At 45.6% G+C, this 12,181-nt stretch overlaps 1 protein-coding gene across 4 annotated transcripts in view; it reads right to left on the bottom strand.

The window, feature by feature from the left end:
* Positions 1-12,181, bottom strand: part of LOC117516384 (bromodomain-containing protein 1-like) — a 53,533-nt gene that overhangs the window by 12,210 nt on the left and 29,142 nt on the right. For 3 of the 4 annotated variants that reach the window (XR_004562380.1, XM_034177357.1, XM_034177358.1), the window contains exons 7-12: positions 8,061-8,336; positions 5,080-5,562; positions 4,866-4,992; positions 3,386-3,516; positions 658-755; positions 231-382 (exon numbers count right to left, since the gene is read on the bottom strand). Coding sequence is in view for 3 of the 4 variants with exons in the window: in XM_034177357.1 (XP_034033248.1) it covers positions 231-382; positions 658-755; positions 3,386-3,516; positions 4,866-4,992; positions 5,080-5,562; positions 8,061-8,336 (1,267 nt within the window). In the remaining variant the exon portion in view is untranslated. The remainder of the gene's footprint in view (positions 1-230; positions 383-657; positions 756-3,385; positions 3,517-4,865; positions 4,993-5,079; positions 5,563-8,060; positions 8,337-12,181) is intronic. The other variant, XM_034177359.1, reaches the window with a different exon arrangement.

Genomic DNA, 12,181 nt, shown 5'->3' with positions numbered 1-12,181 from the left:
TCAAAGGTCAGTCAGCACAGTTATTTTATTTCATGTTTATCAACATACAAGAAAATGTGCTGAAACCAATTCAACCACTTGGGCAAAATGAAGATCTTAAAATCAACTCTACGAGGAAGCAGACGCCCGTGAAAACGGGGATTAACAAAAACGTGAAGACCAGCACGGTCCTCGAGCCCGCCATTGTCTGCTGAGCACGTTCTTCATCACTCGGGAGGGCGGCGGCTCACCAGCTGCGTCTGCTGTCGAAGAAGTGGACGAGGAAGAGTTTCTCTGCGGACCTGAACTGCATCTGTTCTCCGGCTCGCAGGACATGCCGCGGCGGCTGGGGACACGTCACCCCGTTGGACCGTCTCATCTTCCATGTTTTTGGATCGATGATCTGTTGGAGAAACAGAGAGGGGGTGGAGACTTAGTCAGACGGCCTGGCCACGCTTCACACTGTGGAGCAAGTCCTCAGAGCGGCGCACAGAGGAAGCCTCAGAGACACAAGCATGCAACAAAGAGTAGAGCTGCGGCGCTCCACACGCACAGCAGGCAGTCCACGATCGGCTAACCACAGCTCCTACACGGCCAGAGCACAAATGACAAGCTACGGCACAACGATGGCAGAGGTGCAGATGGGTAAAGAGACACAGAGGGGACTCACTCACTCACCAGGGCGGGGTAGGATGGATATCCACTACATTTAGCCCAAACTAGTTTAAGAGGCTCCAGAACAAAAGCAGAGGCAGCCATGGACTTCAACACAGCCTCTACGGAGCAGAACGACCACGAGACAGTTATCAAGGTTCACTGCAACACACAGAGACAACCAGCAGAGGGCGACAGCACACACAGGCTTCATAACAGACATACACAGACCCACAAACACCATGCAGCAGAGGTCAGTTTGGTTTTGGAGTGTTCGAGAGCCCCGCCCATCCCGATCAGTTCCTCACCGCCACGTCGCACAACAGTTTCTATGATATCTAAGCAAACTGGCATTTCTGTCAGATCCACAGGAGTCACAGAATCTGGACCACAGCATGACTGCTAGAGGGAATAACAACTCTAATTTCAGGATCATGCAGGACAGCGACTCTTGAAAATGTTCCTTTTGGGGAAAGGGACAAAAATCCAGATCACTGTCCAGATCAGACTGATCTTAGACGAGGCTCCGCTCACTTTGTGATTTTGGACTCTGCTTCTGCAGACATGATATAAAACTTTGGGAATCCTGAAGATTGCATGATTCTTCCTCATGACACACCACAAAAATGTTCAAATAATCACTGGATCATTGATCAAACGGACCTCTGGCTGCTGCCGTACGGCGAGAATCAACTCACCGTGGCACAATCCACACTTTATCATCACATTGTTCTAACAGGAGAAACCCCTGTTTTCATTTTATTCCACACATTAAGTGTGGCTTGTATGTGTCAGCAATCTGAGTGAATCTGAAAATGGCTGCGTCTTGTTGTTTACAATGTCACGTTAGTATTTTTATTTATTTTTTTTAATCAATATAGGTATCAGGTCAGGGTCTGTACCCGTTCATGGTATTAGCCAATCACCGGTATAAAACGTTCAGTTGTTTCCATATATCAGCGCTCGATGTTGCGAGCAGTTAGTCCAGTTTTTTGAGCGGCAGCTCGGAGGACTTTAAGTTGAAAAAACAGATCAACAACAGACTGCGTGGTCTCGCTGTTTCTTTTCCAAGGTGGCAAGACAGCAAAAATGGCAACACACCTGCCCTGAGTTTTAAAACGTTTCATTGGTTTTTGAGCATGGCACATGTGATAAAACAGTCTTACCTGTCAGGTAGCGCTTTCCACAACCACCAAGAATTTCAAAGAGAACAAAAAAAAAAAAAAAAAAAACAGAAAAAGAAAAAGAAAAAAATACAGTCGTCCCGTACGTTCCTCGCTTTAGATACATATAAATACACATAATCATTCTGTCAGGAAGACGTTCTTGAAATTTGTGACACTTCCGATCCAGACTAACAGGAACCACTTCCCAAGTCAGCGTAAGGGGACGCATTTCTTCACGTTTGGCTCACTGATCACAGAAGGAGGTTATTTCCCTGCTGTAGCAACAGACTGAGTGTCATGGATTAACTTCAGAATCTAACTTTTTAAAAACGTATTTCTGATAAAGGAGGACTGAGTGTTAAAGTTTTAATACTGCAGTCAACCTCTTTAAGGTCTGAGTGTCCCTGCATGGAACTCACCGGACTTTGGTGTCAGTCATACAGTCAGTCGATGGAAAACCTGCACAGGAAGTGCTGAGGTCTGCTGGACCAACAACACGCTGTGCCATGTCTCCTTCATGCACATTTGTTCTGAATGCAAGTCAAGTCTGGGCACTCTGGTGTTACACGTCGCCACACCCCAGATCCGCCCTGGGTGACAACCACCCAAACAGACAGCCGGCCCATCCCCACCTCTCCAATGTAACCAACTACCCGCTGCAGCCGGGTGAGGCGTGGGCGTGTCCGTGTCCCTGGTTGAGGTCCTCTCTGCTGAGGATTTCAATGACTGATGTGGCATCAACACAATCACTGACTAATCATGATCTGGTTTACTGGGACTCTGTCCTTCCCCTCCTGGTTGTCCATCTGGCCGTTTGTCTTTGTGAACACCGTGTGTTCCTTCTCATGATTCTCTGCTATTTTCTGTGTCCATCTGAACTGAGCTGATGGTCCACCTGGTCTCCTGCAGGTTTCTTCCCCTAATCAAAAGATGCTGATGGAGTTTTTCCCGTACCACCCTGTGCGTTCTCGGGGGCTGGGTAAGGTTCAACCTTGCACATGCTTAGACATTCCTCGTGTGAAGCACCTTGAGATGTCTTATGATTTAGTGCTGAACAAAACCTGAAATGAACTTGATGGAAAATACAAAAATAAAATCAAAATTTTCCCACTTTTACCCATTTAAATAATCACTGCAGTTCAGACTTTGGGGTGTACAAGGTGCAAGTGAATGCACCACGGTGCTGTACCGTGCAAAGCAACAGCAATAATAAACAATCACTCGGTAAACGGACAACGTGCCGTCACTCGTCTGTGGTGGAGCGACGGCAGGAAGTCCAGCTGGAAATGGTCACTGTGGACCACGAGTTGTGTGGAACGGATTCCTTGTCTGGTTCCTCAATGAGCGCAACCAGCGGAGTCACGGAGCCCAACAGTCCGTCATCGTATAAAGCCCTCCCCACGTAGGATAAATGGTTGTGATTGGTCCCACTGTGGGGCCAGATTGTTCTGTATGAGAGGATTTAATATTTAAAATCAGACCATCAGTTATCAGAATCAGTTAGCAAATCTCAAGGCGTGTTTCTGTCAAACACATGAATGTGATTGGCTGCTGCTCAGTCAGCTGACACACATCAGGCTGCTCACCTGAAGCTAAGCTGGTGCCTGCAGTGAACTCGCTGTTCTCCAGACAGGTGATTAGAGCACTCCTGTCGTCCGCGGTGTTCCGCCGCACCGCCGCCAGCTGACCTTTACCGCCTTTAGACACCACGACCGTGCTGCCAGAAACAAAGGGAGAAACAGTCAGCAAACGCCTGACGCACAACCTCACGCTCATCCACCGTCATCAGCACTCAGGCAGGAAACAGACATCATGAATGTAATCAGTGCCACGCCCCCCGACTGGAACCTTCACGTGTGTCAGCGCCGTCAGTAACTCAGCTGGCACATGGACAGTGGGATCGTGAACTGAACTCGATTTCATTCCATTTCTGGATGTTGACGAAGGGGAAAGACGACCTCTGCTTGACCCTCGGAACACGAAGCAATCCTGCGTCCTGTGATCATCAAGCACAGCTTCAACAGACCACTAACTTCAGTCTGCACGAGACTCCTGAAGAAATCTGAGTACAACGAATCACGAGTGGCCACAATCAGCTGAATGCTGATCTTTGTGGTTTAAGTGAGTCGGGCTTCGGCACCCACAGCCTGACACACCACCACAGGAGGAAGAAGAGGAGTCATCTGCTTTGTTGTTGCCTCTTCTTAAGACCTTCTATGACTCTGTTGTAGCCTCAGCTCTCCTCTATGCTGTCGTCTGTTGGGCCCCGGGCAGCACAGAGCGGGAGAGAAAGAGACTGAACAAGCTGGTCAGGAAGTCCAGCTCTGTCCTGGGCTGTCCTCTGGACTCTCTGGAGGAGGTGGCTGAGAGGAGGGTGTTAACCAAGTTCAAATCCATCATGGACAACTCCTCTCACCCTCTGCACCGGACTGCAGTGGAGCTGAGCAGCTCATTCAGTGACAGACTGAGGCACCCTCAGTGCAAGAAGGAACGATACCGCAGGTCGTTCCTCCCTGCTGCTGTCAGACTGTACAATAACACTGTGAAATAACCACATGCAATAATATGTCCACAAATCACGTGCAATATCTCTCTCTCTCTGTCTCTCTCTCTCATTCTCTCTCTCTCTCTCTATGTATGTATATTCTATTTCTACCTCATTTTCGTATGTTATTGTACTGTTACAAGTATTATTATTATTGCTTATCCTTGCACACGCTGTTTGATGCATTTTTTTCTACTCGCACTCATCTTGTGTGTTTTTTTAAGAGAGATCGATAAAGTCTTATCTTACAAAGCAGGAAGCCATTTCTGGACATGTTGAAGGTTCAGCACATTCACACAATCTGCAACAGTTTAGGTTTTACTGAATTTATCATTTTGCTTAAAATGACTCTCTCAGCAGTTTCATCTGACATCATAAAACGATAAAAAAGTAAAATGAAAGGTGAACACTTTGGTTTCCGTAGTGACAGAAGTTATGGGCGGTGACCCGAGCGTGTGTTCAGACTTTGGTCCACAGTGACTGTAAGAAACCCCATCTGATGATCTGGATCCTGAACTCACCTTGTGCTGCAGAGAACACTTCCACTGGAGGAGATGCTGGACTCTGAGGCGCAGCGGCGGCGAGGCTCCAGCAGGTGTGAAGGTAAGCTTTCCTCCTCCTCCTCCACCGCAAAACCGTTCGTTATTCCTGACAGAAACATGAGTGTCACAAACAGGAGCAAACATCTTGAACACTTGCTGCTGTACCGCCTAGAACGCTGCTCGGGTCCGATACCTGTATCCAGCCGCTTGATGGGCGACTCATCACCTTCTTCGCCATTGGCTCTGCTGTGGCTGCGTTTCTTGGGCAGGAGCAGTGTCTCTAGGCGTGGAATCACCACCGACAGGAAGGTTTTGTTGCCCAGGGGGGACGACACCACGGATGCAGCTGTGGACTTAGCTGGTTTCTGCGGACTGGCACTCTTGGACTTGCGGAAGAGTACACTGGCCTGTTTGTTAGCGGCACCAGAGGCTTCGGTGTGCAGCACTGAGGTAGCCACAACGTCGAGGTCACCCTTGGAAAGTAATGGGTGTGACCTGTTGGGGGTCTCCCAGGGCTCTGAGGTAGCAGTGAGGTCATCAGCGTGGGGATCCATGGCGGGCTCATCTTTGTTGATCTTGATGGGCTTCAGAGCCGGCGGCTCCAAGAGGCCGGGTGATTTGTCGGGCTGCAGCGACGGCGTCAACAGTTCCAATGTTGGTGGAGGCAAAAGGTTCTCTGCACAAGGAAACAACAAAAGACATCACAGACAGAATCCAGATTCAGTCAAACAAAAACCACCGCTCATCATCACCACTGATGACTCCATCCTCTACTTTACTGATTAATGAAGACGGAAAGTCACGTGACTGATCCCGGGCTTGGTGCAGACCATGGTGTTTTTTTCAAGGATTCTGTCAGGCTTCTGCACTCGACGCTCCAGTCAGGCTTAAAGACACAGTATATTACAGCTGTCACGCAAAGTCCTCTTAACACCACTTAACTTTTGAAATGCACACGCCTGCTTTTGATTCTTTGTACTGAATAAAACCCGAGTCACCAACACAGTCTGCGCATGTTAAAAAAATCCAACTCTCAATAGATAAGTTTCCTCCATGACAACTGGATGGGGCGAGTTGTTTTTATAACTTCTTAGTTTAAGATATTTTAAGCCATAAAGTTATGCACAATTAGGGGCGTGGTCACTTTGAGTGAGAGCAGCTGACCAGAGTTCCTCCCACTCTCTCCACATCGCGAGCTCGGTGTCCGCTCAATGTCTCAGATAGCGGTTTGTGTTGTTGTGTCTGTTTGTTTGCTGTGTTTTCTTACAAATGCCTGGAACCATTTGTCTTCTTGTTGTTGTTGTTGTGGACAAACGTCCTCACAGGTCATCTAAGACATCTGTGCTGTAATATTTACGCTCAGTCAAACTCTCGTCTTATTTAACGTTGAGTCTAACTCTCCTCTTATTTAATGTTGAGTCAAACAGTGTTAGCACTTTTTAGCAGCTGTTGGTGGCTTCATCTGTTAGCTCCACTTAATGTGTGATTAATGAGAAAATAAGCGGATCATAACTTTTAATGAACACAACAATGTAAACCATGATGAGAACCACCACACAGTCCTCAAAAATATGATTTAATATGTTAGCTTAGCTGGTTCAGACTCAAAGAGGGGGGGCGTGGTCAGACTTCTTCTGTCACACACCGCCCCTTTATGCATTAATGGTATACACACACACACACGCAGACATATCTGTAACTCTCTCTCTCTCTCTGTGTGTGTGTTTATTTGTGCATTGTCTGGGAACATAAATTTCATGTATACGAGGTCTGTCCATAAAGTATAGGTCCTTTTTATTTTTTTCAAAAACTATATGGATTTCATTCATATGTTTTTACGTCAGACATGCTTGAACCCTCGTGCGCATGCGTGAGTTTTTCCACGCCTGTCGGTGACGTCATTCGTCTGTGAGCACTCCTTGTGGGAGGAGTCGTCCAGCCCCTCGTCGGAATTCCTTTGTCTGAGAAGTTGCTGAGAGACTGGCGCTTTGTTTGATCAAACTTTTTTCTAAACCTGTGAGACACATCGAAGTGGACATGGTTCGAAAAATTAAGCTGTTTTTTTAACAGCTGATGAGAGATTTTGAGGTGATACTGTCGCTTTAAGGACTTCCCACGGTGCGAGACGTCGCGCAGCGCTCTCAGGCGCCGTCGTCAGCCTGTTTCAAGCTTAAAACCTCCACATTTCAGGCTCTATTGATCCAGGACGTCGTGAGAGAACAGAGAAGTTTCAGAAGAAGTCGGTTTCAGCATTTTATCCGGATATTCCACTGTTAATGGAGATTTCGGGACGCAGCCGACGCGGTGCGGCGGCACAGGAAAAACACCTCCGTGTTGATAACCATTTGTAAAATCCAGGCGGCTTTTGATGGCTTTCAGTGGAGTGAGTATATGAGAAATTGTTTAACAGCTGGACATGTTCCAACTTGTCCTTAAGGCTTCCAACAGAGGTGTTTTTCCTGTGGCGGAGCGTCGCGGCGCCTGGAGCCGACGCTGCAATCCGCCCGCACGTCTTTCATTAAAAAAATCTCCTTTAACAGTGGAATATCCGGATAAAATGCTGAAACCGACTTCTTCTGAAACTTCTCTGTTCTCTCACGACGTCCTGGATCAATAGAGCCTGAAATGTGGAGGTTTTAAGCTTGAAACAGGCTGACGACGGCGCCTGAGAGCGTTGCGCGACGTCTCGCACCGTGGGAAGTCCTTAAAGCGACAGTATCACCTCAAAATCTCTCATCAGCTGTTAAAATTTTTACCGAAAACCAGCTTAATTTTTTGAATCATGTCCACTTCGATGTGTCTCACAGGTTTAGAAAAAATTTTGATCAAACAAAGCGCCAGTCTCTCAGCAACTTCTCAGACAAAGGAATTCCGACAAGGGGCTGGACGACTCCTCCCACAAGGAGTGCTCACAGGCGAATGACGTCACCGACAGGCGTGGAAAAACTCACGCATGCGCACGGGGGTTCAAGCATGTCTGACGTAAAAACATATGAATGAAATCCATATAGTTTTTGAAAAAAATAAAAAGGACCTATACTTTATGGACAGCCCTCGTACGTGTCCTTTAAAGATGTGTTTTGCTGTTTTTGTGACGTGACATCATGACAACAACCTATTATTCTGCAGGAAGCCTGCTCAGATTTCAGGATTCTGTGAGAAAGGGCCACCTACCATCCTGTTGTGTGCAGGACACTGCCAAGACTTCGCCTCGTGGTTCTGCCCCCTGCTCTGTGCTGAGTGGGGTCGAGGCTGGTGTTGGTAGGAGGTGCTTCTTGAGGAAGATCTCACTACGGACCTCCATGATGGTCTTCTTGAGCAGCTTGAGCCTCTTGGTGCGGGATGGACTGTTCTTCATGGCAATGCTGAGGTCCAGCTTCTCGAGCAGCTGCTTCAGCTGCTCGTCCAGCGGCAGCAGCTGCCGGTAGGACGGAGACAGCACGCGGTCCACTGCAAGACATCAGTCACACCTTTACTGTGCCATCACCTCCACAGCAAAAATCAATCACAAAAAAACGCCTGTCTTTTAGCTGGATTATATTTAAAGCTGAAGGAAATCCACCATTCAAGAGCCAAGTTTAAAGCTGAATAAATGTTTCCAACACCAGCGAGTACTTGTTCTGATCTCAGTCTAAAGGTAACAGTGACATGTTACTATGTCCTTGTAGCAATGTTAGCTAACTGTCCAACAGTTATTCCCAGCAGTCCTAGGTCCCTCCCCCAAAGTCAAACCACAAGCTTGTGCCACACATCACCACATCCACCACACCACGGTACCTAGATAGAACTTTACTGATCCCTTGGGCAAGATTCCTCAGGAAAATTAAGGAAATTTCTCTGCCTGAACAGGACCTGGGTCCTGGATAACAACCATCCAGTCAGACAACTGGTCCATCCCCCCATCCAACAGAACATCTATCTGCTGCAGCCAGGTGACACCTGGGTGTGTCTTTGACCTTCTTCAGTCTCTGGGGTTCTCCACACTGAGACACCTGTGTCCTGGATCATGTCCAGAGAAACTCATCACATGGACTAAATGCGGTGTCTGATGTTCCCTCACAGTGTCAGTGATCCTCCTCATCTGAGTCTCTCTAAAGCCTGGTTCACAAGTCAAGATAATTAGGCTATCAGACCCGATCTTCCCCTTCTGACAATCTTAAGGACGCCCCGACAATCACGATTACGCTAAAGATAATATCAGATCTTCCTGCCATGTGTGGTGTGTTCAGAGCGCTCTGATCTGCTCAGAAGGACGTCAGGAGCGCTCTGATCACAAATCGTGGATATTCAACATGTTGGATTGTCTTGGCACGATATCGCAGCGTGTGTTGTGTCCCTCTGACCACAAACGAGCAGCCTGCTGAATGTGACGTGCAGCCAATCAGAACGCGAGGTGACGGACATACGGAGGGAAATCTAAATTCAAAAAGGCTGTTCTGACTTACCAGAAAGTCCGGTGGTGGCGCTGTGTCCACTCGTTTAAAGAACGCCTTTTCTTTTTCTTTTTGTAGCCTTTGTTTTTCTCTGTCAGAAATAGTCCTTTGTGTCTCCCTCATCCACCATGTTTGTTTACTCTGAAGTCATGTATAATCACGAGAGGTGTTGCGAGATTTCCCGTCTGACCTGGGAATGTTCATGTGTGAAATAACATTGAATCGGTGTGTAACTTTGCAAAAACAATGTCGGACTCTGTAGTTTTCTCTGGGCCCATCCCCAATCAGACCTGGAGTGACATGTTTAGCCGCATGTTCTCCTTGAATTGCTGGCTGTCTGAGTGGTGTCCAAAAAGTGAGGTGGGCTTCATAGATAATTGGCAAAGCTTCTGGGGAAAACCTGGTCTTGTTAGGAGAGACGGCATCCATCCCACTTTGGATGGAGCAGCTCTCATTTCTAGAAATCTGGCCAATTTTATTAAACCCTCCAAATCGTGACTATCCAGTGTTGAGACCAGGAAGCAGAGTTGTAGTCTTACACACCTCTCTGCAGCTTCTCTCCCCCAGCCATCCCCGTAGAGACGGTGCCTGCTCCCAGACCACCAATAACCAGCAAAAATCTATTTAAGCATAAAAATTCAAAAAGAAAAAATAATATAGCACCTTCAACTGCACCACAGACTAAAACAGTTAAATGTGGTCTATTAAACATTAGGTCTCTCTCTTCTAAGTCCCTGTTAGTAAATGATATAATAATTGATCAACATATTGATTTATTCTGCTTTACAGAAACCTGGTTACAGCAGGATGAATATGTTAGTTTAAATGAGTCAACACCCCCGAGTCACAGTAACTGTCAGAATGCTTGTAGTACGGGCCGAGGCGGAGGATTAGCAGCAATCTTCCACTCCAGCTTATTAATTAATCAAAAACCCAGACAGAGCTTTAATTCATTTGAAAGCTTGACTCTTAGTCTTGTCCATCCAAATTGGAAGTCCCAAAAAACAGTTTTATTTGTTATTATCTATCGTCCACCTGGTTGTTACTGTGAGTTTCTCTGTGAATTTTCAGACCTTTTGTCTGACTTAGTGCTTAGCTCAGATAAGATAATTATAGTGGGCGATTTTAACATCCACATAGATGCTGAGAATGACAGCCTCAACACTGCATTTAATCTATTATTAGATTCAGTTGGCTTCGCTCAAAATATAAATGAATCCACCCACCACTTTAACCATACTTTAGATCTTGTTTTGACTTATGGTATGGAAATTGAAGACTTAACAGTATTCCCTGAAAACCCCCTTCTGTGTGATAATTTCTTAATAACATTTACGCTTACTTTAATGGACTACCCAGCAGTGGGGAATAAGTTTCATTACAGTAGAAGTCTTTCAGAAAGCGCTGTAACTAGGTTTAAGGATATGATTCCTTCTTTGTTATGTTCTCCAATGCCATATACCAACACAGTGCAAAGTAGCTACCTAAACTCTGTGAGTGAGATAGATTATCTCATCAATAGTTTAACATCCTCAATGAGCACAACTTTGGATGCTGTAGCTCCTCTGAAAGAGAGAGCCTTAAATTGTAAGTGCCTGACTCTGTGGTATAACTCACAAACTCGCAGCTTAAAGCAGATAACCCGTAAGTTGGAGAGGAAATGGCATCTCACTAATTTAGAAGATCTTCACTTAGCCTGGAAAAAGAGTCTGTTGTTCTATAAAAAAGCCCTCTGTAAAGCTAGGACATCTTACTACTCATCACTAATTGAAGAAAATAAGAACAACCCCAGGTTTCTTTTCAGCACTGTAGCCAGGCTGACAAAGAGTCAGAGCTCCATTGAGCCGAGTATTCCTTTAACTTTAACTAGTAATGACTTCATGACTTTCTTTGCTAATAAAATTTTAACTATTAGAGAAAAAATTACTCATAACCATTCCAAAGACATATCGTTATCTTTGGCTGCTTTCAGTAATGCTGGTATTTGGTTAGACTCTTTCCCTCCGAATGTTCTGAGTTATTTTCATTAGTTACTTCCTCCAAACCATCAACATGTCTATTAGACCCCATTCCTACCAGGCTGCTCAAGGAAGCCCTACCATTAATTAATGCTTCGATCTTAAATATGATCAATCTATCTTTATTAGTTGGCTATGTACCACAGGCTTTTAAGGTGGCAGTAATTAAACCATTACTTAAAAAGCCATCACTTGACCCAGCTATCTTAGCTAATTATAGGCCAATCTCCAACCTTCCTTTTCTCTCAAAAATTCTTGAAAGGGTAGTTGTAAAACAGCTAACTGATCAGCTGCAGAGGAATGGTCTATTTGAAGAGTTTCAGTCAGGTTTTAGAATTCATCATAGTACAGAAACAGCATTAGTGAAGGTTACAAATGATCTTCTTATGGCCTCAGACAGTGGACTCATCTCTGTGCTTGTCCTGTTAGATGTCAGTGCTGCTTTTGATACTGTTGACCATAAAATTTTATTACAGAGATTAGAGCATGCCATAGGTATTAAAGGCACTGCGCTGCGGTGGTTTGAATCATATTTATCTAATAGATTACAATTTGTTCATGTAAATGGGGAGTCTTCTTCACAGACTAAGGTTAATTATGGAGTTCCACAAGGTTCTGTGCTAGGACCAATTTTATTCACTTTATACATGCTTCCCTTAGGCAGTAAATTTAAATTTTCATTGTTATGCAGATGATACCCAGCTTTATCTATCCATGAAGCCAGAGGACACACACCAATTAGTTAAACCGCAGGAATGTCTTACAGACATAAAGACATGGATGACCTCTAATTTTCTGCTTTTAAATTCAGATAAAACTGAAGTTATTGTACTTGGCCCCACAA

This window comes from Thalassophryne amazonica, chromosome 8 (genome assembly GCF_902500255.1).
Source record: "Thalassophryne amazonica chromosome 8, fThaAma1.1, whole genome shotgun sequence".
Lineage (NCBI taxonomy): Eukaryota > Metazoa > Chordata > Actinopteri > Batrachoidiformes > Batrachoididae > Thalassophryne > Thalassophryne amazonica.
Note: the sequence above shows the minus strand (reverse complement) of the source record. Positions and strands in the feature narration are given on the sequence as shown.